Raw genomic sequence first — 25727 nt, 5'->3', positions numbered from 1 at the left:
GTAAGAGAAAATGGAAGTGACAACAGGGCATATGTAGTAGTACAATGCAAAAGCAGAGGAAAGTAAATAGCCAAGTTTGATAACTGAAACGATAAATAGTAATTTTTTCTAATCGTGGCAATATCTATCAAATACATTTCTTTATTGTAAGTACGTTCTCAAATGCATATGTGCGTGTCGTTGTGCGTTCTAGTTTTTTTTCCCCTTTAGGTCCATTATATCAATATGGACGAAAAAAAAAGTTATAGCTGGAGGTTCTTCGAAAGCGGCGATCCATCATCGCGTTCTTATATATGAGAAGCGCACGCCGGAAAAGAGAGAAAACAGTTTTGTATGGAACGGGATTTGCTCCCGGGATTAAAAAAAAAAAAGTACGGGCTGGCTTTCTGCAGCACGAAGGATGTCGGACAACCATGAGAGGAGAGATTACAACTTTTTTTTTCATCATCGAACACGTGAATGTTATATCATATTTGACTGCTATCACTTTTTTTTTCTTTCCCTTCTTTGCAACGGAAGACTTCATTCTAAGAGTACATCGACAAAATTTTCTTGGCTCCGTATTCACAAAGAGCTTTCACTCTGTAGAATTGCTAAAGAGAGGCAATTCAGCCAATAATGTTGCTGGGCGAAGGCGACAAGCCAAAGTGAAAGAAACTTATGCGATCGACAAAAACCGTTCCGAGTTCGGCCCAGCTTATAAGGTAGTGCGCTTAATGTTTTCTACTATCGTTTGAACTTCTCAGCCACCGCAGTCCACCAAGTGCGCAGTGCAGTTTTCAGAATACCTCCGTGCAGAAATCTCAAAGTATTTTTTGTTCGTAAATGATATAGTTGCCATTGACCACCGGACTTCGTTAATAGCATAGCCGGCGCCATGGTTGGCTGGCGTCTTTTCTTATAAAGGGTTGACAGGTAAGTATAGTTGTTTGACATGCGGTCCAAGCACCCGTATCTTCGAAGTTGTTTGCGCTACAGCTGACATAACAGCGGGTCAACCGTACGTTGCGATTAGTGAACGTGGTCTGCCAATTGAAAATATCACTTAGGAAAGCAAAGCTTTGGGAATTCGGCGCCATATTGGAACTAACCCGGGAGCCCCCCACTGCGCTGTCCCTTACTGACCACAACCCAAGTTCATTAACAAAGTCTTCAGTGCGATGGCCGCTAATTGCGCGAAACTGTCTTTGTCTTGTGTCCGTCCCGTCCTTCAGTCCGTCCCGTTAGGTTCAGGGCTGCCACTATTGGCACGGACGGCACACAACGGTGATGTTTGTCATTAGGGCACCTTCCGACGCCCATGTAACTTTGCCATTGCCACACCCTGATGAAAATTTTTTCAACGGCTCCGCTGGCATCTGAACCCGTGACAGTTCGACGATGGGCTTTTGGGAAACCAATGTGGTCACCACTGAGCTCTTGCTTAGCAAAACTTCTGGTTAATTAACCCAGTGTGCTCGACAACACACAGGTTCTGAAATCCGTTGCGTATGTGAATGTATTTCGGAGGCCATGACGGAGCTACGCACTACTGGCCAAGGTTTACGTCCTTGTGGCAAGACAACGCCGGCTGACCGAGGACAAACAGTGGACGCGAATGCGCACAAGTGGGGAAATCCAGTAACGGTGCAGCAAGGGCCGTAAGCAACTCAGGGCCGAATTCACGAAGCTTTCCGTTTGTAACAGCTGTTTCCATTGATATGACGTCATCGCTAATGAATGCACGACACAGTATGTGCTCTAGTAACAGCCAAAGCGTAACACGCAACGGAAGCGGGGTCGAATTCATGAAGCGTTTTGTTGGTAAGAGATGCTTGACATTGCTAGCTGGCTGCCTCGAAATGGCATGTCTGGAATTACAGTTGGCTGGCATCTGCTTTTATGAACGCTTATAGCGCGAGAAGATTTTAGTCCTTACGTCATTACACTAGATTAATTCGAAAGAACAAGAACCAGTCAATAATAGCACCGATCATACATGTTTTTTTTTTTTTGCAATACGATTTTTAATAACAATCCTATGACAGTGAGGTTCGTGTCGTTTTTGCACACATCGGGGCCGAAATACTTTGCCGCAACTAAAATGACATTGAAGTGACTAATTAACAAAACCTCGCTAATTAAAATTTTAAATATTGACTTCAGGGCAGTTGCTTATTTAGGAAGTCGTAGTTCGTGACAATTTATGACATACCTCAAATTACGTGCTACTTTTGTGATTTCTAAAAACTGCGTATGTCATAAATTATCACAGACTACAGCTTCCTAATATAAAAACTGACCTAAATTCATTAATGTTAATTAACGAGATGTTGTTAATTTGTCACTACGATGTCATTCCATCTGCGGCGAAGCATTTTCGCCTCGACGTAGAGCTCGTATGCGAAAACGACAGGATCCTGACTGTCATAGAATTTTCATGGAAAATCTGTAATGTCTAAAGAAAACACCCTGTATAATTTAGCCTACCGATCGTAAGCCACTGTAACGATAGACATGTTGTGTAAATTCAGCCAATTAAGCTGAAGCAAGAAGACATTTCGATGCATAATTTAACCCTCAGAATACTGCGCGGTGTACGCACAGTGCTTAGGAGCCATGCGATGTGGATGGGTGAAATGGTGCGGAGACAAGGCGCTATTAGATGCGAAGCATCTTATAGCAGAGTTCAAACCGGTTGTGGTGGTGGTGTGCGGCGTGACCACCCTTTCCACATACCCTCTCCACACACCTCCTCTCCACTCCCCCTCACCACTCCTCCCGTCCACTTCCCCTCTCCACTTCCACTCTGCCCTTCCCCCTCTCCACTTCCCCTCTCCCCTCCCCCTTTCCGTTCTTCCTCTGAAACACGGGCTAGACATGCCGAAATTTTCTCCTGCGCAACGCCGCGATGAGGGCCAGCGCATGCGCGTCCCCTCCCCCTCTCTCTCCTCTCCTACGCTGCCCCCCTCTCGCACGCCTGTCGACCGCGTTCCCCGCTCGCCCTGTGAGAATTAACGGCCAGGCTAGAGGGAAGACAAGACGCGCGTAGTGTTCCTCTTCGCGTTCCACGACGCGAGGTCGGTAGCATGCCCAGCGAACGCCAACGGAACGCGATCATGCAAATGCTCCGGCTTCGCATCGCCTCATGGTCCCCTTTAGCGGGAAATGGTGTAATTTTTCGTCGTTCCCTTCTTATGCCGGGTAATTGTGACCCCAAAGTGCCCTCTTTATTTTCTTCTCGAGTATCACTTAATTTTCACTGAACATACTCTTTCCTGTGTCGTTATCTTTCTTTTCTTTTAATTTAGTGTCCCCTTTCTATACATTATGGGGCATATATGCTTATCCAGAAAACGCTCTTTTGGAATAATTGTTCGTAGGAGAAAATTGCTGCCCATTTTAACGCTGGAGGTGTCCGCCAGCCAATGGCAAAGAAAAGTTACGAACAAGAAGCTCTGTGAACTCGGCTCAGAGTTTTTCATCGCTAAAGAGCAGTAGGCCTAATAGCCATTGCAGAGTCGCAGTATTAGTAGCAATAGCAGCAGTTAAGTAGCAGCATAATAGAATTTACTTATTAGGTCACGTGGTGTTATCAAATGTATGACATCGCAACGGGACAAGCATGCACTGATTGGCTAAAAAAAGCGGACAGAATTTTAATTACGTTGAATATTGATGTGCATGGCAGCATTTTACTACGTACTGCACGGAGAACAAGCATCCGTGGTAGCTCTTTCGCGTAGCGCGATTGATGTAATTTTCCAATCGTGTTGCCTACTGAAAACTTCGGAATTGGTCTCTATACTGTTAGTAACCTGATCGAAAAACAACGCGGGGCATTACCTGAAGCAGGCCTTGGGCCAAACAAGAAGTGTGTACAGAGAGTGTAGGGGAGATGGAGAAGGAAGCATAATAACCAGCTGTTCTTGTTTACTGGAGATGGAGAAGGATAAGAAAGAACGCAGATTCACTCAAAGCTGCTTGTGAGTAGCGGTATACTCTTTCCACTTACACTGCGAGAGAGGCACGTATAGCTAACGTTATTAGTTTTCAAGACGGTATCGATATTTTATGTCATTGCACCAAGGTACTTTTAACTTGACGATAAGTTCCGACAACATGAGACCACAATTCGATTTGCTGGCCGGGCACAGCGGCTCGTGCGGAAAACAGGAGTGCAGAATTGGAATTGGTTCTTTTTTCGCTCCGGCTCTTAGGCGCTTACAGACTACGGCCTGGCGCGTGGGAAGATTGCAAACAAGTGGGCTCCAGGAGAATCCCCGACGCCATATTAAACAGTTGTTTAGGGAAGTCTAAAATGTACCTACACTAACAAAATTTACAAATAATAGTAGCAAGCAAAATGTGTAGTACACCTTGCATGTGTCAATTCTCAAACGCACTTCCTATAGGAGGCCAGGGAAAAGAATTTTATCTGGAAGATTTCAAATCGTCGTTTACATATCTTATGCGTCGTTGCGAATTCAGGGTTTTTTTTCTATTTATTGTAAGTAATAAGAATAGAAAATTGAGAGGAAGGAGCAAAAAAGGTTTCTGTGGATTTGCGCAAGTTCCGAAAACTCGGCAACTTATGATGCCTCTCCTGTCAGGCGTCTCCTTGGCACGTTTTGTAAAGACAGGAAAAAGAGTCGAATGCGGTTCTTTCGTCGGTCTTCACCCGAGGTTTGCTTTTGTAGCTTCGAGTTCCGAAAGCAGCTAGCTCAGACACTGAAGTTTTTACTGTTTTGATGCGAGCTGGCATTATGTCGAACATATACAGACATAGGGAGACATATACAGACATATACAGACATATACAGCGAGTTGTTGCCGTCCATGTTTGTTCATGTGTGTGCGCGTGCGTGAGTGTACTTGTCCGTGTCCGCCTCTATATCTCCGCATCGCGCCCAGTTTGCGTGCGCGCGTATTCTATAATACCGAAAGGGGCGTTCTGCCGCGTTGGTCCACGCCTCTGCTGAGCGTCGCGTTGCGATCCGCGCAAGTCAGTGGTTCAGGTGCGGCGAAGAATTCGCCAGGAATGCATTCCTCTGCCAAACAGAGCTCGCTGGCAAACTTGGCCGCCTGCGGTGGCATGCGCAACAGCCCCGGAATGCGCGGCGCAGCGGTATGGCAGTGGCCATCGCGAGGCGCGCCCTGCTTCCTTGGGAGTTGTCGCGCGCGTTTGCCTGCAGCCGGCGCGCATTCCGATGGCCACGCGCGCGTTCTGTCGTTGTCGCTCTTGCCTTCCGTCACCTACAGCTTTCGCCGAAGACGCAGTACACACGCGCATACCTTGTTGTTTTGTTGGCGACGTTGGTAGAAAAACGCCGTTAGCGGAATGGAGGTCGTCACTATAGATGCGGACGGAGACTGCTACAGGATGACCCCGTGCGGGAATTCGGCACGGGAGAACAAACTTTTCCGTGACCTGCTGCGACCGTCATCGCGCCAAACTGCCCTCTTCTTTTGGCACGGCACGCTATCAGAGAAGCAGGCGGAGAATTGCGACCGGGTATACGCACCTAAGGTCAGTTTGTTTACCGTGTATGGCCGCATCTATTAAGGGAATGTCTCGCTTTGCGAGCCGAGTGCACTTGCAACGGTCGCCCGCATTCGTCTTCACAGAAAAATGAGCGATGTAAAAGTGCACGATAAAATGAAGTGAGGGGCTGTAGTCATAAGAAACGCGCATCCGAGCTTCACAACGTGCACTTGTGTTCTTTTGAATATCCGGTCATTTGTAACCTGTAACAAAACCAAAATCTCAACGAAATAAGCAAGGATGGAAGGGAGATACAAGTTTTTAGTTCCGTTGCAAAATGACCATGCTAACGAAAAAGTACACTCAGGTCTTACATGGCCCACATAGTTTTCTTCATTTTGTAATTTTCAGAAAGGAAAGAGCAGCGAGATTTTCGATTCAGCGCATTTTACACGTACAATTTGAGTATATATTAACAAACAAAAACAGAAGCTCTGCATGGTGCGGTTGGCGTTCTTGTCTGTGTCTTAAATAGTGACGGTAAAACTTACATTTCTTTTGTCCTTGCACAAAAAAATAGCGAATCGGAAGTTTCTCCTGTTAAGCGCGCTGGGCTAGGCGTTTGCTGATCTCTCTCTCTCTCTTGCTCCGTCTTAATAACCTGCATACTCACGCACACACTAAAAGCTTGCTCAGTGGATACCGCAGTATGCTTGCCAGACATTATCATGTTATCAAGCCTTAGTTCTCGTGCGATGTTGTAGAATTTGGGACACCCGTCTCGCTGGTGCCAGTATATATGATCGAGGCGGCTACGCTCAACCGTCTCTCGGCTTTTACTAGTTGGCGCACCCGCACATGCCCGCAGTTAGGAGCCCCAAAATTGATTGTTTGTATGCATAGTATAACAGCAGAAAGCGTTTCCTCTAGAGTATAGTTGGCAAAAACTTCCTAACCTGCTCATGCGCGGAGCCTTGTCTTGTACTATAAGAAAGGCTTTGCCGAACTGTTCTCACTGCAAGCGCACGCGAACTCGTTTCTCCTTATTTTTTATCCTTTTCATGCGGGTGCAACTAAATATTTGAGAGGTTTTTACGGCATAACTTTGAAATCCGTCTTTCTTCTACGGGATAAACTCCGCGGCAAAGAGACCCGAGGCGCCTTAGGTAGTGGGAAGACAAGCGGCTGCTTCCTTCAATTCCAGGTCCGCTTTGGTAATCCTTGAGAACACGTCTGGGTCTGTAAGCTCACAGTCGAGTAAGCCTCCCGCCTCTAGCTTTTCGGGAGATCTTGTATACAGCGCGCGCGTTTTTCTACGTGTCACTGTTCCATCGGCTCGGCACGTTTTCGATAGAGCGTCGCGCGGCGTGCCGCAAGGCTTTAAATGTTTGCACTATGCCGTCCACTTTCACTGTTCTATTCCCTCCGCCCTCGGTAATCCCCCCTTGTTCCACGCTCGGTGGGAGGAAAGCCGTTGTCGTAACGCCATTTCGTTCTGTCATATTTTTTTTTCCTTTGCGCATCTCTTTTTCTCTACGCACAAACACGCGTGTGCGTTTCAGGACAATGGCCACACGCGCCTCTTCGGAAAGCGGCATAAACCGCCGTGCAGTCCATCGACTTGTGTGGCCGGCTGGCCGATTCAAGATGATGCGCCCGTTTTTCTCTGCCTGTGCACGTTTCTCGCGCGAGCGCACGCAAGCTTGTCACGTCTTCTTTTTGCTCGACTCACTTGTTTGGGCGCTCGGAGCAGCTGCTAGCCCGTCTACCCGCTCCGGTTGTTTGCTCTCGGCTCTTCACTCGCTGTAGCGGTTGAAACAGTACGCGCTATTCGAGCCGCGTCATTGAAAACTGCACCAGCTTTCCTGGTCGAAACAGAAAAAAGAAAAGAAATAATAAAAAGAGTCCGCCCCTTTTCTATGGAAGTTACGAAGGCTCCTCTATACTGATCATAGTGCCACACGCGCTCCTTTCTTTCTATGATTTATGTTAACGCCTCCTTACACGCGTTACTACTGCCTTGCACAAACCGCCAGAATGTCTGGGAAAGTTCCAGATTACTTTGCGATGATCTGTTATACTTGAGCGCAGAAACGCGAACAGCCGAGTATTTTCTGGAACTAACGCGCGCCCACCAGCGATAAGGCTGGAATGTTCGATGTCGCATGTATACATGCCGACGTGCCTTAGCGCTGAGCAGTTTATCGACGGCCGACGCTCTGTTCGCCGCTATCAGTGTACGGTGTGTATTGCTGTTTGACTTTCCGTTTCCCGGCCAGTAGTTCGGCCAAACAAAGAGTTTCATCTCGAACTCGCCGCCTGCTGCCTTCGTTGACGTCACGACCCCATGGCAATAGTATTTAAATTTTAGATAAACGAAATGGAACGGCACATACATTGGTGCTTGCTGAGTTAATGTCGAAGTTAGGCAAACGCGATACATTGCTACCTTAGTGTCCTTAGTGTATACCTTAGTGTATATATATATATATATATATATCAGAAGCAAGGTGTTGACGCACAAGTGAAAAGAAGCTTTATTTGACGTTTCGGCCGGGCCCACGGCCGAAACGTCAAATAAAGCTTCTTTTCACTTGTGCGTCAACACCTTGCTTCTGCTATTACTCCCGGATCCGGCGACACCTTTCCTCGAATATATATATATATATATATATATATGTGTGTGTGTGTGTGTGTGTGTATATATATATACATATGTATATATATATATATATATATATATATATATATATATATATATATATATATATATATATATAGAGAGAGAGAGAGAGAGAGAGAGAGAGAGAGAAGATAATCCCGGAAAAAAGAAAGAAAAGAATAGGACAGAGATGACAGAATGGACAAAACAGACGAAAGAAAGAAACGGAAGTGAAAGGGCGACTCACTTTGGCTTGCATTGCCACTTGAATACGCGTGAACTGGCCGTTGAATAATAAATGCATCAACTTTTATCTGAGGAGGCGAAACTATCCGCCACCGCACAGTAAACTGAACAGGCCTCAGGCATTGACGCTCAGACTCCTGCAGGTCGGGGCATATCCCAGTCCCGCACTCTTGCACAAAATTTACCCAGAAATTCAGACGTCAAACACGTGCGCGCTTTGCTCAGACTTTGCCAGCTTAGATCATATGCTCTGGCGGTGCCCTGCGTTACGGGTTCAAAACGTTACATCGTCAAAGTGGGATGCTGCGCTACGCAGTACGGATTTCAGGACGCAGCTATGGGCAGTCCAACGGGCCCACGACGTGGCGGACAGGTTAGGCCTATCTGTCCCGACGTGGGAGCGGTCCGCTACGTGCTAGTTCACGCCCCGACGGACCTAAATAAAGTTTTTCCATACCATACCATACCACGAATACCGGAACTCAGCACCTTTGCGATTAGGGGAAAGGGTGGAGGGGGCGGGGGAAGCAGCTTTCCTTTTGTGCTTGCATTAATCGGTACCGCTCTAACCTTCCTCACAAGCTAAGCAGGCGGAGGGAGAAGTGAATTTAATGCAAATTCGGTTTTCCCGGCCACACAAGTCCGCCTGCACAACTAATGGTAGCGAAAGCGGCTGCTTCCTCCTTCGAGGCTGAATAGTGCCGACGGGCTTTACTCACTGCTGCATGATAAGCGAGACGGAAAGAGAAGAACGACGGAAACTAAACGACTGATGAGAACAAAGGCAGCAGAGCTGCGGGAAATGCGCAATGAGAAGGACCGGAATTGCTTTTATATATAGAGCTACTGTCAGCGAACAAAGCGGAAAACGAATTCGCATCCCCTGTCGACACTATTCAGACTCAATTCCACGGGAAAGCGAAAACATTTCTTAGGAAATTGAATGTCTATATGAAGGAGTTCGTGAGGGCGGGGAAGTGAAGGAAACAGTGACTGACTGAGTACAAAAGCGCCCTGCTTTAAAGAATTTCAAATGCTTATGCCCTAAAGCTACGGCTCGTAACACTATAGATTGTGACTTGTTCAGAACATAGCGAATATGTAACTGACGCTGCAAAGTCGGAGCGAATTTCCCTGGAAAGCGTCTTGTAACACAATGCCGAAGAGACACGAGAGGACCACAAACAAGTAAACAAACAAAGGATCCAACAGAACGAACGACAACAAAAAACAAACAAGAACATGCAACAAATGCGATGCTTCATCGTAGTATTATGCGACCGAATTGCACGCGACAACGTGAGTTACATTGGGGATTGCATAGCGTTGATTCTCCTCCTTTTACTCGCTTCCGACTCCGGGGCACAATGTTCCGCTTCTTGCGTATGGCGCCTGCGACTGAAAGCTGCGAGTGTGTGCCCATACACCTACTATGGCTACTCTATCGTCGCCCTCTGCCTGTTTACTTCGGCTGTACACATATACATGTAATAGTCATCTCTGCAAGCACACATCGTATAGCACGGCAATGGATGAAGTCCGGAATGGTTCCAGCCACTTTCGTCCTTCTTGAGTACCCATTTTGCGGCTCTCCTTCGCTCTATCCAACCTATCGGGCGCTTGCGCGCATTGCGTAATACATCCTGTGTACCCTATAGCGTGAAATGACCTTGTTTTTGTTCTTCACCTCGTTCACATGCGGACACACTTCATCCCGCCCATTCGCTCCTAGTTCTTTCCCGTGGTCTCCTCCGCGCGTGAAGCTGGCAATCCACGGAAAACAATATCGCCCCGTCCATGTAACGGCACACACAGAATATCGCGAACGCAAGAAACAATGTCGCTTAACTAAACTCCGAGATGTTACACGCAAATACCACGGGAGGACAAGGGTTACAAAGTTGATCGACGTCCTTGTGTAAATTGAGTAGCTGTGGAGACATCGAGGGCGTACCAGCGACGCCGACTTCACTGACGCCTAAACACCTTCCACGATGGTCTAGTGGTTACGTTGATCGACTGCTGGCCCGAAGGTCGCGGGATCGAATCCCGGCCGCGGCGGCCGCATTTTCGATGGAAGCGAGGATGCTCGGGGCCCGTGTACTTAAATGTAGGTATGCGTTAAAGAACTCCAGGCGTTCGAAATTTCCGGAGCCCTCCAGTATGGCGTTCCTCATAATCATATCGTGGTTTTGGGACGTTAAACCCCAACAATAATATATTATTGACGCCAAAAGGGTCGGATGGATGTAAGATTCAATATTGTTCGAGTACATACGCCAGTTTTATTGAAATGAAGTGCACGCTACGGTGCGATGAGGGGATATATCGTAAGTATAGCGGTCGTTGGCATATTCCTCCGGGATCGAACAACGCTTGTCTATAGTTGCTGAATCATAGGAGCACATATGTTATGCTTCTAGAATGTTATCAGAGTGGCTAGCCAACACTGCCACCACCACCGGCGCTGCTCCGACGGCGTCTTTTTCCGAAGCAATTTCAAGCACTAGTGTGGCTCTGTGGTAGGATACTTGACTGACACGCAGAATACCTGCATGGGTTCGATTCCAGCTGGAGCCGTGGTTTTTATTATCTGCGTCTATCGGGATTTTCTGCGACATGGGCTCCTTAACGCTATCGTGTGAATGTTTCTATTTTCAACGTCTATTCTCGCCGTTGCTGGGTTGATATAAACTGTGAATCAAGTGTGGCGCATACCCGCATTCCATGGACCGTGGTAGGCGGGTGTGTGCCACAGGTGACTGAGGGAAAGGGTTTCGTTAAGTACGCCGCAAGCATGTCACGATATTCATGTCATGGCCTTTTAATCCTCATCGTCATACACACATGTCCTCCTGTGCTAATTTTGGATTATACCAAGTTGCGGAGACGACCACGAAAGCGCCCAGACGTAGGCGGATAGATAGATAGATAGATAGATAGATAGATAGATAGATAGATAGATAGATAGATAGATAGATAGATAGATAGATAGATAGATAGATCGATAGATAGATAGATAGATAGATAGATAGATAGATAGATAGATAGATAGATAGATAGATAGATAGATAGATAGATAGGACAGACATCTCCGATTTAGTTGCAGGGTGTGTGATCGACGATTGTTCGAAATTCTGTGTCACCTCAGTGTCGTGTGCTAAACAACCACGCCGGTCATCCACCTTCACGAAGTGGAATGACTGCTCAATTTTTTTTTTCGGCGTTAGTGAGCGCTGGGTGATCGCCCGTACAGGGTCGAATGCTGACCCAATGTAGGACAATGACTCTCATTTTGATTGTGTTTTAAATGCGAAGAGTTTCTTTGCGAACCTTTGGCACTTTGAGGATCTATCTATCTATCTATCTATCTATCTATCTATCTATCTATCTATCTATCTATCTATCTATCTATCTATCTATCTATCTATCTATCTATCTATCAGGGGCGTAGCCAGGGGGGGGGGGGTTGCGGGGGTCAACCCCCCCCCCCCCGAAATTTTTCAGTTTTGCTTGCGTATATAGGCACGCACACATACAAACGCACGCACGAACATACATAAAGTATGGTTGAACCCTCCCCCCCCCCCCCCGAAAAATATTTCTGGCTACGCCCCTGCTATCTATCTATCTATCTATCTAGCCATCTACGTCTGGGTGCTCTCATGATCGCCTCCTTAACTTAGTTAATAAAGTTCACTTCTCTCTCTCTCCTTAACTTGGTGTAGACCAAAATTGGCATGGGAGGGTAAGAGGATTTGACGAATATGACTGTTGGGTCATGACGTGAATAACGTGACAATCCTGTCGAGTACGTCGTCAAACCCTTTCCACGAGACACGTGTGGCACATAACCGTTTACCACGGGCCGTGGTGTACGGGTATGCGCCAAAGGTGACTGACAGTTCATATCTACCCAGGAACGGCGAGAACAGACATTAATAATTTAAATGCCAGAGCGTCAAGAAAAACCGACATCGGCGGCGTTGACCCGACGAATATAAAGAATAAAAATTAGGATCCCAGCAGGAATCGAACCCAAGCATTCTGCGTGGCAATCAGGTACTCTACCACAGATCCACGCCAGGTTTATAAACTGGTTAGGAAAAACAGCCTATGCAGGCGTAATGCCGGTGCAACGTCGATTGTGGTTGTAGTGCTGGCTATCTTATTTTAAAAGAAAGCAATAAACACTACATATGTACCCATACGATACAGGCGTCATATCAGGTTAACGTCGTTGGTTCCAGTGTTGGATCCGCTTTTATAGTAGTCTAATAAACATTACATTTGCATTCCTATGATTCAGCAAGCTATATTGAAACATTGCTCGACCCCGGAGGAATACATTAACGAAAGTTACGTATGATATTCACATGATTGCACCATAAAGTGCACTTAGTTTCGATAATACTGACGTATGTACTTTAACGTGAGGGTTGACGTTACGTCGCACCATAAGTTACCCTTTAAATGCTAGTGTTGTCGTTGTCGACGTGCCTGGTAAGCCCACAGTGTGCAAACGACTACTACACATACAAAAACACGTCGATCCACCACATAACGCTTGGCTCAAAGCCATAAAATACAGCATAGAAGTACTCGCTGACTGCTTCGCATGAAACTGATTCCCACAACGCATGGGAGCTGCCGAATTTTTTTTCATTATTGAAATCAAAATGAATTGGAGGAATTGTCGCCATTTCCTGTCGACGGCTATTCATTTTCACTTAGTAAAAAACTAAAAAGACAAGAAATAAATAAACGGGTAAAGTCGTGCACTCGGTGAGTTCAAAAGTTATTTGAAAGAGAGCCCGCTAATATTTGACAAAGGCAAGCACTATGCACATGCACGGTGTAGTTCAGTCAATACTCGTCACAAATAGCAGTGTCTTCGAAAAAGCGTCGTAAGTCCACTGTTTTGTGATGAACCGTTGGTGACCATGTGCCTAATGTTTTGCAAGTGAAAACGTTCGATCTGGGTCGAGTAAACGATGCTCCTGTTCCGGTCGCTATCTGCGTGTGACGTGCTTGGAACAGTCGATCAACAGATGGTACACATTCTAGTCGTAATGACCACATAAACGTGTCGTAGATGACACACGCCAAATTCTGAATAAAAAAGTGCTTTATGTAATACATATCGATGTTTAATTGTGTTATTATAATGAGCCAACTCGGTGTCCCCAGAGTTCACCGGTGACGCAAAAAAGAAAAAAAAGTCACAGTTTCGCCGAAAGGCCGGAGCAATGAGTGCTATAGCAACAAATTGGAATGTTATGCGAAGTAAGGCTAGCAGCTAACTTCTCTAGGATCCGACCTGCCGTAACTCTACAAAACGCTGGTGTACGGGAATACGGCCGCTCCAGCGAGAAAAGCGGTGTTTGTGCTGTCTGTCGCCTCAACCCGATGTGGTGAGAACACAGCACGTACAAAGCTATGAGCCGTCTACTTTTTGACCAAAGTTCGCAGTCACTGCCCAAGCAGCGCAGCCCCCCCCCCCCACCGGGACCCCTTCACGGCCAGTTTGGGGTCCCCCCCCCCCCCCGGACCCCAAACTGGCCGGTGCGTTTCATTTCTGCTTGAGCTGCGCCCGTCGGCAGCCTCCGCAAGCTTTCGCTCGCACATCGCACATACGACGCGAGGGTAGACGTTCTTGATTTGGTCTTTATGTGGAACATCACGGTGACGGCAAAAATGTGCCTCAAGTGCGCATATAATTGCTATCGCAATAAAAAAAAGAAAAGAGCTGGTCGCCATGTGGACCGACAATCGCGTTTTCGTTGCTGATCACTGTGCATGTTCTAGGGCGTCGACTTTTAAAAGGGTAGCATGCTACGGGAGTGTTTTTGTATTCTGGCCCCATGGGAATTCGGTCGGAATGTAACTCGCGACCACGTGCTCAACATGGCAGTACCATAGCAACTGATACCGCGACGGTTTAGCCCTGTACCGCCTGTACTTCAGCGCAATATTTTCTCTCTATTTGCTACTTTAGCAAAAATGCGCCCATTCACTCTCTACAGGCTTATGAGGCGCTGTAAAATACAACATTGTTAGAAAATCGATCGTACTACATTTAATTTAATGCACGGTTGTCCTATTAATCTTTATTAAAAGGCGGATGAAAAATGGCAGTCTATAGAAGACGTTATTCGCGGCTGCAACCAATCGCGTCATTCGATTACTTTCGTTTAAGGACGTGGGACTGTCTTATTTTTGATCGCACATAACTAACGGACACAAGAAGCAGGCTCAGGCTGCTACGTAAAAAAGTAATGGTTGTAGTCACTGAAGTTGGGAAGTTGTCCGGCGTATGTTCACATTAATAAGCGGAATAAACAGTTCCACCAGTGCGAGAAGTTCGACCGACGAAAGGCTTCAACCGTGTGTTCATGCAATTTCCGCGCAAAAATAACTGACTGATAATGGCAGTACAGACATTCGCATTAGGTGTGCTTTTACTTTCACCGCGCCGGTGTAGCAAGAACTATCTAATAAATGACTGGGCTGCCATTGGAAACAACAAAGTATCCTGCAGATTCAGTGGCATGCAGGTATTCAAGACAGCTTAATACGACAGATGGCTAATACGCACTCCTCATGCATTTCTTGTGAAATTTAACAGGCTTCTCCAGATATTGTCGCGTGTCATACCTTTGTCGTTGGAAGCAATGTTATATCATTTGGCTATTAATGACAACTAACAGACAGTAGTGCCAAGGAAAGTTTTCGGGGCGTTATTTGTAGTAATTAGGATGTAAATGTGAAGAAAGTAAAGTGGACGAAAAGATAACTTGCCGCCGGCAGGGACCGAACCTGCGACCTTCGAATAACGTGTCCGATGCTCTACCACTGAGCTACGGCGGCGGTCATTCCATCGTCCACTTTATGGGGTATATATGTGCATTTAAAAACGAGCCCTTAAAAGTCACATTCTTTCCATCATCTGGCTATATACTTTCATGAAGCTTTCTTTAAAAAAAACAAAAGTTTCCTGAAGGAACCAGGCATGTTGCATCCAGCGTGTTGTATCAGTGCGCGACAACTGAATGCAGGCTCGAGTGAATCTTTTTCTTTTGACGAGCAATGTCGGCCTTGTTGCGCGATAAAGCGCTCCAATTTACTACCGTTTCTCATGCACTGAGTTAGGCGTATTCCAAGAAAGGTAGCCAACATACTATGTTGGGAATCGAAACGGAAATCGGGAATCGGAATATGGGAATCGGCGAAAGCCAGCCGAAGACGACACCGCAATATTGCTTGACGCTACGAGAGATCTGAAGCTGATTGTAATCTCCTTTTGTAAGGATCTATTTTAGGCACATCCGATGCTTTTATCTAAATCATAGGTGCTTTAGACGGTGTTATTACGGCTAACATAGTGGTTTAAGCTCGGTATGGTTCATGATAAACTGCGTCGTAATTCCAAGTCATTACACTGGCGACTGAAAAATGAAGGTATTTTCCGACCGCAGGTGCAGTCCACACGACTGGAAGTGTGACAATTTTGGGCTAGGTGATGCACGTATTAGGGGTGAAGCTCCTTATGCCGTGGGTCTGTCCATCTTCCGTTTGTTTGTAGCGTTGTAGTAGCCACCTCTAGCTCGTGAGAAGCGCGCGTTCTGGTATGCAGTAGAAGAAGAAGACGACGTTGACGAGTGAGACTGTTGTGCGTGTTCGCCTGCGTGGCATTCTTTCTTCTTTACTGCGCGCGTTCTGGTATGCAGTAGAAGAAGAAGACGACCTTGACGAGTGACACTCTCGTGCGTTTTCGCATGTTCGCCTGTGTGGCGTTCTTTCTTCTTTACTACGTCTCGTGTTTTCAACGACACCGCAAGACAACATTTCAGAAGTAACGCGCCATGAGGCTCCCTCTTGACACGCTTTCTCTTTAGCTCAGAGTCGCCAGATGGAAGACAAGGCTGCGGAACGGAGGGCACGGAAGGCGGCGGCAGCGCGCGCTCGCAGACAGAATCCTGAGGTGAGAGCCCGCGAGGCCGAAGCTGCACGTCGACGCCGCGAAGCAGATTCCGCCGTTCGAGCCCGCGAAGCCGAAGCTGCTCGACAAGCTGCACGGCTGCGGCGAGAAGACCCCGCCGTTCGAGCCCGCGAGCCCGAAGCTGCTCGACAAGCTGCACGGCTGCGGCGCGAAGACCCCGCCGTTCGAGCCCGCGAGGCCGAAGCTGCACGGCTGCCGCGCGAATCGGACCTTCAAAATGTGAAGGACCGTGAAGCGGCGAGAAAGCGCGCGTACCGGCAGGCAGAGCCCGAGGCTGTGCGAGCACGTGAAGTGGCTGCAAAACGCATCGGGCGGGCTCTGCCCGAAGGCGCCGACGCGCGCTTCCAGCGGGACTTCCTTGATAACAGTTTCGGCCATAGTTGCGGTGTGTGCAACAGATTGTAGTTCTCAAACAATCTAGTCACAATATCTTCCATCAAGGAGGCCACGCTCGCGCCAATGCCATTGCCGTGCTGCAGCGCGAGTTCGCTTCGCCCCACTCATCATCATTCACCACGTGGATATGCTGTGATTTTTTTGTTTCCATCGCCTTCTGTTCGCGTCATGTCGTCCTAATTTTGACTCCAACATTTACATCAGAGCCAATCTTACCATTAGCGACCAGTTTCATAGCGACATGACGCGGTGTGTAATTGCTCATACCACTCGCTGTACTGAAATTTTTGATGTTGCGTTTCACTCCGTGGGCACTTTACGTGGTGAGTCACTTATGCAGCATACATTGAACGGTGTTTACATACATACATACATACATACATACATACATACATACATACATACATACATACATACATACATACATACATACATACATACATACATACATACATACATACATACATACATACATACATACATACATACATACATACATACATACAATATTTGTCAACGCTGCCAGCGCCTTCATCTAAATGAAGATGTTGGAGTCCATCAAACAATTTAGTCATAGCCACAGTTGTCCTACGTCACATGCGATTAGCAATTAACTTACTCTACGGACTGCGCGTACATAGCCAGGAATATATATGCGCATAGCTTTTTAGACTTTCAGACATGCGTAAGATATATATGCGGTATTACATTTGTGGATTCACTGAAGTTTCGTTGCAACCCGTAGACACTTTCATTATACCAACGATCTCACGCGGATTATATTATAAGCAAGCGATCGGCCTCGTACTTCGAACGGTGCGCCGCCGTTTTACCAAGAACCTTTCAATGCCACTTTTCTTTTTTTCTTCTTTGCGCGGCGTTTTTCCTTCTTTGTACCCTTTCTCATTTATGTGCAGTAAACGCACTGCATGTTAACAGATGAAACAGATTACAGCTATGTCGAAACTCGAGTTACGTCACTGTACGAATTGCCCGATAATCTGCGGATATAGAAGCAACGTCAGCTCAGTCGGTCTACTCTCAGGACAGAGTCCGGAAAACCGCTCGTAAGAGAAAGCAAAGAGGCAGACAGCAACACTGTAGGCAAATCCCAAATGGTCAGTTCGCTCTTTGGCTCTGTGTTACCGATTGTGTCACACCCTAGCCTGGAAACGAGTGGGGGTCGTTTTATTTCTGCCGTGACGACAAGGAAGCGGTGACATCGGTGACATTGAAGCAGGAGTTCCTAAAAGAAGCGCATCACTCTTTTCTGCAGGACTTCCAACCTTTCGCATGTGAGAGAAAAAGAAGGGGCGTTGCAACTTGCAGATGCCGAGTTTAAGAGGCGCGGCTCGGGCCGCTATACACGAAGTTGGCATGCGCTTCTCGCGGTTGTGCCTGAGCACGCACTTCCTGGCGCCCATAGGAGCAGAGTGCACGTAACCGTTAAGCGCGTGCCCAGAATGAAACTCCGGAACGGGGACCAACCTTGAAGAGGGCGTAGCGGTGGACGATGTTCCGCTCCGCCTTGGAGGCCTCGTACCGTTCGTGCAGCTTGATCAGGGCGCACTTGACCGTCTGATAGGACTCACTGACCTTCTGTTCGGCCATGAAGAGTCTTTCACTCGTCTGGACCGCGCCTTCACGGGTGTGGTCTGCAAGAGAACGGTATCCATTCGTGAATATCAAATAGCTCGAGAAACTATGAAGGAGCTGTATGACAATAGCAGAAAAAAAAACACGGCACGCCGCGAATGCAACGCGCTCGTAATCCTCAATTTGAGCGATATTGTCAGTGGAATTCAGACGATAAAGACGTTTTGATGTATTCGTGTATGTTTCTTTACGGAATCCCGGTTACCGGCGGTTACCGACACAGTGATCAATGGTGTACGACGTAAATGCGAAGCATAATTAACGTATCACGTATCACGGTGACGTAGCACGTGCCAAACAAACACAATAATCTCAACCCTGCCAATAACAGGTCAATAGCGTCTGTAACTATTCTCGGCTGCTGCGCAAGCATGGTGCTTTCGTACGCCTTGTAGCTTCTGCAGTGCCGGAAGTTACCAATGAGATGGAGTATAGAGCTCATCGATGCATGAAAAAATGGTTAAACGTGTTCTCTGCAATGTACGGATTAAGAGAAAAGCGTCTTTTCGTGTGCCCAACAAAGTCCCGTGCCGCGTTGCGCGCATAACCTGCATTCGCTTCCTTTCAGACCTTACAAGTGTGCAAACGCTGCGTCATCTTCTTAAAAAGAAAACAGGCTACACATATTCAATCCATAACAGGGGTCGGAATTCTCGAACACTTTATGTGCCTATTTCAGACCTCATTGTGCTTGAAAGTAAGATTTAAGTGTCTGTTTTAAGCACCTGAACCCCACCTATCTGATACCTAGCAACTCGCCTTCTGATTATAAAATCCATTGGTTGCGAATGAGCAGAGTGTGTCCTCCTTACTCAGTAGTATTTACTCACATTTACCTGCAAGGGCATCTAACTCGCCATGCACTTCAGAGCAAAAATTATGTCTAAAAAACAACAACAAAGAACTTCGACGTGAGAAAAGCGTAGTTTGAGTACTTACCGAACTCAACATCTTGGACAAACTTCTTTACGGATGTCGTGAACTTGCCAACAAGGTTGGACCCTTCAGTAAAAAACAAAAAAGAAGCAAGCAAGCGTCAAACATGGTCATTGGACACTTAGAACAGTATATAGGAAACAACATGCATCCTACATCGTGAAAAAGGAAAGGCAGAGACAAATTTTCACTGTTGCCCAGATAAATAAAATCGTACGGCCGCAAAACGATCGCAAACGTACCGCGAGGCCGACGTTTTTACCAGAGTGTACAAGATGTACTCAACTTACATTCCATCATCGCCAGTATGCTATACAGGTTGTATGAAGAGGCATGAGGGCCTATCGAAGCGTCGGCCAGCCTGTTTGAGGCCCTTATTCCTGTTCGAACAACCTGGGCATAGCACTTCCCATCCAGTTCCCAACTGTATACTTTAAATTATCACCGCCTTCAAAAATTAGCGCTATGTCGCCGAGCTCACTTGCATCCGTTTCCGTAAGAATTTAAACAACGCGAAAGTGCAGTGCTTGAAAATTGTCGCCTCTACGCAGTTGTAACCCCTGTCCCGTCCCTCTCCCACCGCCCCGCCCGAAAGAAACTGCCGGACTGACATCAATTAGATTTTATTCCTTCATTCATTCTATGCAATTGTAACTTATGAGTGCGTGGTTGGCGAGTCTATGGCGGCAATCACTTTTCGGAGAAAGTGCCCTTATTTCCATTCAAAATTTACTGCAGCTTAATTTTTGCATGTTCGTTTACAGATGAAAATTTTGCGAATAGATGGCGTTAAGATGTAGGCAGGTTTTTTTTTATATATATATATAAGGTAAGCGGGAATCCAACCTTAAGTGAGAAGAAGCGGTGGACTGCGGCCGCTCGAGCGAAGTCCAGCATGCCCAGAAGCCCACTATAAGCCATTTGACATCTCCTCTAAATAAATCGTTCTTATTAACTTTGCCCTTCAAATGTAGACAAAGCATTCAGATAACAACTCTGCATTTCACTTAACAACAGACGGTCCCATAATTCTCAGTGACCACGACGTTGTTGCACAGTAGCTGTCTCCAATATAGGAACACGCGTCTTCTTCACTTGTTAATTTAGTTATAGAGACCATTTCCTAACTTCGCAATACGGTGGAACAAATTTTAAAGCTCTCTGTCGGCTATATAAATGCTCCAATTCACGACAGTGACATTGATTTTCCCTTAACGTTATCGCCTAGTTCATTCCTGTCTTGTTTTCTTTCTCTTTATGCTGTCACTGTGTGAAGAGACTTTCTACGGTCCAAGCACTTACGCGTCTCTGCGTGGCTAGCCTCATCACTTTTCTTCGGATAAGATGGGAGACAGTCCGGCGTCCGGGACAGAAGACCGGGATTTGTTTTCTCTGCGGTGGCTTGTTAGCATGATATCCTCGGGCAGAAGAGCTATACCGCTTTGAGCGCCTCGTAACCTTTTATATATATCTCTGCTCGTTTTTCGACGCTCTCGATGTTGCCCCTACCGCCGGCTTGCCCATAGCTGTTGCGCTCTCGTCCTTTCAGTGCTTTACGCCAAGTTTAAGGCTATCTGCGCTACGCGCGATCTCCTTGGTGTTTCGCCTTGTGTATGGGGCGTCGAAAGTTTTCGCTATATAGCGCTCTTATTAAAGTAGCAAGGCAGGCCCGTACATCCTTATTTTGAAAAAGAAAGTGAGAGGGAAGGAGAGCGTTTTTCGCTGTTTATACGAGTCGCAACGTGTTTAAGCACGACTTGAGAGCTACTCCCGGGGACGTTTTCTCGGGTTGTCCGAAGGCATTACGCGACCGACAACTCCGCGGCATAGGAACCGCCATAAACCGAAAAAAAAAGAATAAATTAAGCGACTTCAATTTTGTCCTGTCTTGAGCCTGTGAAAGAAGTCGAAAGCATGTTAAGTAATTCGAGGTGGTTAAATTTTAACCCCAGAAGCCCTCCTCCTCAATCGTGTCTAAATGTGCTTTGAGAAGGTCAAATCCGATTGACTTGTGATTGACTTGTCAATTAACCATGCCGGTTGCACGGAACTTTTACAGCGAAAGCTGTTATGAGGCCACAACAAGGGCCGTTTTTGGCGCCGTAGATGTCCGCCGCCGCCGCCGCTGGTGTCCGTAACCGATATCGCGCGAAATAAGAAAAAAAAAAACGAAGAGAAAAACATCCAGGTTAGAATGAGGTTCGAACCAGGGCCCTCTGCGTGGGAGCCCAGTATCCTACCTCAGAGCCATTCCGGTGCTTAAAACTGCTTTACAAAAAGACCATATACAGGCTTCATATCGGGAAGGAACCACATTAACATATGTAATGTAGTGTGGTAGAAGAGTAAAATAACAACCAAGAATAAAACAACGCCAGTTCTGTAACCAGTCGTCACACAATGCGAACTGCGCAACGAGTGGGTCGTTTAAAGCTTTCAACCAACTATAGAGGGCTCTGCCATAACTCTTCATCGTCAACAGCTACAGCATCAACAAAGTGCACATAATACCTTACAGATGTTTAGCGGGTACCATGGTTCTCCGCAGAATGACAAATAATGGCCTAGTGGATGCTTCCCAACTTCACAAAAATTATGATTTGTGGCTTAGACGGTACGTTGCTTGTGTACTTGTATTAGTAGCCCCCAGAGTTTATAACGGACTCTAGAAATGCCGCTGTTCCAGCTTTCGCTGTGACTGTGCTGCGCTTTCCGCGCAGGCCTGGCGTTTTTTTAGCAATTTAGAAACGGCGACCTGATATTATGAGGCACGCAGTAGTGGCGAACACCGGTTTCAATTTGATCGCTTGAGGTCCTTTTGCGTGCACTTAAGCCTAAGTTAACGGGAGTTCTTGCATTTCGCTCCAATAGCAGCTCGGCCGCCGCGGCCGAGAGCACACCACCCCCATGAGCTCGGCCGCACAGCGCCATCGCCACTATAAGCAAGCGCGACGGGTCGAACATTTTGCTTAAATAGCTTCGCTCCGTCTGCAAATGCAAGGTACCGCAGTGTTAGAACGAACAGGTCCCTTCGGTAGACAGCGGAATATGTAAAGTGACAATCGAGCAGCGTTGCCCGTTGCAATGGAAGCGACGAAAGGAGTGGCACCCGTTTCACAGGAGAGGCTTGCTCCGAAAGTCCAATTTGAAGCCACCGGCGCGTGTTGCGCAGTTCCGGACGCAGATGCGACGCAATTTTCGCATTCGAGGCCGCAGTCTCGCACTCTTCGCAATTTCGCTTTGTCAGCTTCCGCGTAATGAAAGGCGGGTGAATGTTTTTATCCTGTTCGATGCCAGGAGCTTTTTTTCATAGTTTCTCGTCTTGGACGACGAATAAACGCGCAGTGCCAGGTCAGGTGACAAGCACTGTCGTCGATTTATTCGCGAGCGTGCCTCTGCGATACGTGGCTCCTTGCGCAGTCTTTCCCACCTATCTTTCTTCCTTCGTCATACACACCGCGCGTGCATCCCGCAGTGTATACACAGTAGCGAGCTCGGTGATCTATTGGTCAACGTCTCTCGCGCACTCGTGCTCGGTGGTCTCGCGGCAGCCGAGCAGGCAATACGTAGGCGATATGTGGCCGAATCTGGGCGTCCCCGACTCGGAAGGAGAGAAACGCGCGTCGTGCCCGCGAGTGTCCCGACCGCTGGACGGCCGCAAAACGATAAGGAGGAGCAGCGGCTGCTCTTGACCCGCGCCACCGGAGAAGGGCGGCCGGCCGGTGGGTATCGGCCATTGCTCAATGGGAGAAGGTCGTTTGTCTGGCTCGAAGAACGCGCGCGCCGGCCTCGGATTACTCGCAGCGCTCAGGAGCGAGGCGCGCAAGAAATAACGTGCCTTGTGGGCGTTAATAAGGCGCCGCCGGGCCTTCGTTTGTTTTTCATTTTATTTTCGTCTTTCGCTTTGGCAAGCACGCGCTCCTGATACTCTGCCATTGATCGAGACTCCCTTCCTCCCGCTCTGAAGGAAGGGAGGAGGGGGAGCGCGCGCAAGAAACAGCGGCGAAATGTGCACGCGTTATTACTCCGGTGTTCCGCCGGAGGACCCCTCCGACCCCCCACGGCTTTGCTCATGAACAACGAGCTGCGGATGGGAAGGCGGAAGGGTGGAAAATAATGACAAGGTCATTAGTGCTCGGCGCGCTCCTATGACCATCCATTCGCAAATAAGAACGTGCGCTGCCTCTCTCGATCACCAGAGGGGGAAGAGTGGGCCTCATTCCTTTCTTTCTTTCTTTTTTGTGTGTGATCTCCGCCTTCCCTTTCGTCTTCTATTTGACGTTCGTTTCCAAAAGCTCGCCGAAGTGGGTTTTTCCGAATGGGCAGGACAGAAAGACCAAGAGGACCAGCAGATCTCTGTCGATCCGGGTCACTTCATTATCGATGGCCCTTGGCTTCGGGAATGAGCCAGAAGGCAAGAGAATCAATGATCCGCGCTTTTGAATTTGTGGTCAACGGTAGGAACGAGGGGGAAAATAAAAGTAGATTCGACCTAATCTCCACTGAAGGAACAAGGGGATGAGCACTCGAACGGGGAGGGCGCCGAGTCGAGGCTAATTATAAGCACGAGACTACATTCTTGCGGCATGCAGCTCGAACAAATTTTGCGGCTTAAATTTGTAATCCAAAATTGGCGCCAGATTCGCATTGACTAATGCTCTTTCGCGCCAGTCATAAGAGAGGATTCGCTCGTAATTAACATAAGCCCTGAGAGAAACTACTCCCTTCATTCTTTCGCCGCTGCTGTCGTTTATATTGTACGTAAATCGTAGCGGGAGAAAGAATAAATGTCTATCTACCAGAAGAGACCTCGCAGTCAGTACACGAGTGCCCCAAACATACAAAGTAGAATCCAAGCAATAGATCTGCTGCGTTGTTCTTCATGTAAAGGAAAGATATAGCTAGAGGGTCTTGCAATTACCTTCATCAGAATTCATTTGGACGCTGCGACAGCTAGCAAGCTCGGGACAAAAGACCACTAGAACGAGAAAAGTAAACTAATGCACAGTTTTTTTTTCTCTGATATCAAAGAAATACTTGCAGCCCACCTTGTTCTTCAACAGTTGTCGTTTCCGTATTTGCACTGCGGTCGCCGATAGATGACATCGTCTACAAAAGTGCGGTCCTTGTTAATTCTTATCCAGCCTTCGAAGCGGTCTATTGTGACAAGTCAGTCCTGAAACTATCGTGTGGTCCGGACCTGTTTATGCTGGCCAATAACGATTTCTTTGAACATTTTGTTTGAATGTCCGAACGAAGCAGAAAACACAAAAACAGTTTTTCACCTAGTATGAGTGGAAGCTCCACTCTTTGGTGTATACAATTTGTGGGCGATCAGATTGATACGTATTGATTACATCAGACGGTATAACACTCACGCTTGCTCTGAAACTCTTGCTAAAAACACTGCTGGTAAGCCTCGAACGTTGCATGAACATTTATCCATGTGTACATGAAGGTTATTCTTCTTGAACCAAGCTATAGATGTAACTCCACGTTCCGCGGTGGCTCAGCAGTGGCGTTCTATTGCTTGCCGTTCAGCATAGTACAACGGGTTAGATTATTGGCTGATAGTAGTTGACAGCATCGAAATCTTGCGTACCTACATGTACGTTGTGCTCAGATGCCTTGCAATTTCGCAGTGTCTCCGATACTATTCATAGTTAAATAATAAACGAATGCTTAAAGCATTAACCTGTGGAAATACCTGTGGAAATAAATGGAAGCGGTTTAGTCATGAGGAATTGATTACAACATCCATGTGCATAAAAATTCCGCTTTCATTTCCCAACAGGGGTAATTATGGCTTTTGTGCTACTTTCGTAACATAAAAGATGGCCCAATCAAACACCCTAAAATCGAGCACGGCCTGCTACTGCAGCTGCGTGCGTGAGAGAGAGAGAGGGAGGGGGGAAGCGTCGTTGCTGCTTTGTACTTTTTATGCGCAATAACTTCGTAATCGTCATGCAGAAGTAACTAAACACACAAAAATAAATAAATTATTAATTAATATTTTATTAATCAATAATTAAACCAAAACAACTTGGAGGACGCTGGAGCTTCGCCTTCAAGAGTAGAACGCGATAGCGTAATCGGGCTTCGTGCGCATCGCCTTCTCAGTCGCTAGCCTGGCTTCGCTTCTGGGTGGACACCCTAACCGTGCCACAAGGAAAGGAGCGCCTGTACGCGTAACACTGGCCGTTTCAAACTAACCTAGAATACCTACTGCATGCACGCTTGTGAAGGCCCACTACGCCGTAATTCTTTTCTTCGCGAATTGGTGAAGTACCCGCTACGCGTCCGTAAGGCAACGCGCGCACTCGCGCAGCTGCTCAGTTTGTTGATGCTGTTGATGATGATTATTA

At 47.1% G+C, this 25727-nt stretch overlaps 1 protein-coding gene across 1 annotated transcript in view; it reads right to left on the bottom strand.

Annotated features, from left to right (window-relative positions):
- The window catches only part of LOC119402299 (uncharacterized), a 141513-nt gene that overhangs the window by 45728 nt on the left and 70058 nt on the right, over positions 1-25727 (bottom strand). The window contains exons 2-3 of the mRNA XM_037669454.2: positions 19366-19428; positions 18259-18425 (exon numbers count right to left, since the gene is read on the bottom strand). Coding sequence (XP_037525382.1) covers positions 18259-18425; positions 19366-19428 — 230 coding nt within the window. The remainder of the gene's footprint in view (positions 1-18258; positions 18426-19365; positions 19429-25727) is intronic.

The sequence above is a fragment of the Rhipicephalus sanguineus genome, chromosome 1 (genome assembly GCF_013339695.2).
Source record: "Rhipicephalus sanguineus isolate Rsan-2018 chromosome 1, BIME_Rsan_1.4, whole genome shotgun sequence".
NCBI lineage: Eukaryota > Metazoa > Arthropoda > Arachnida > Ixodida > Ixodidae > Rhipicephalus > Rhipicephalus sanguineus.
This window is presented reverse-complemented; position numbering and strand designations above follow the sequence as displayed.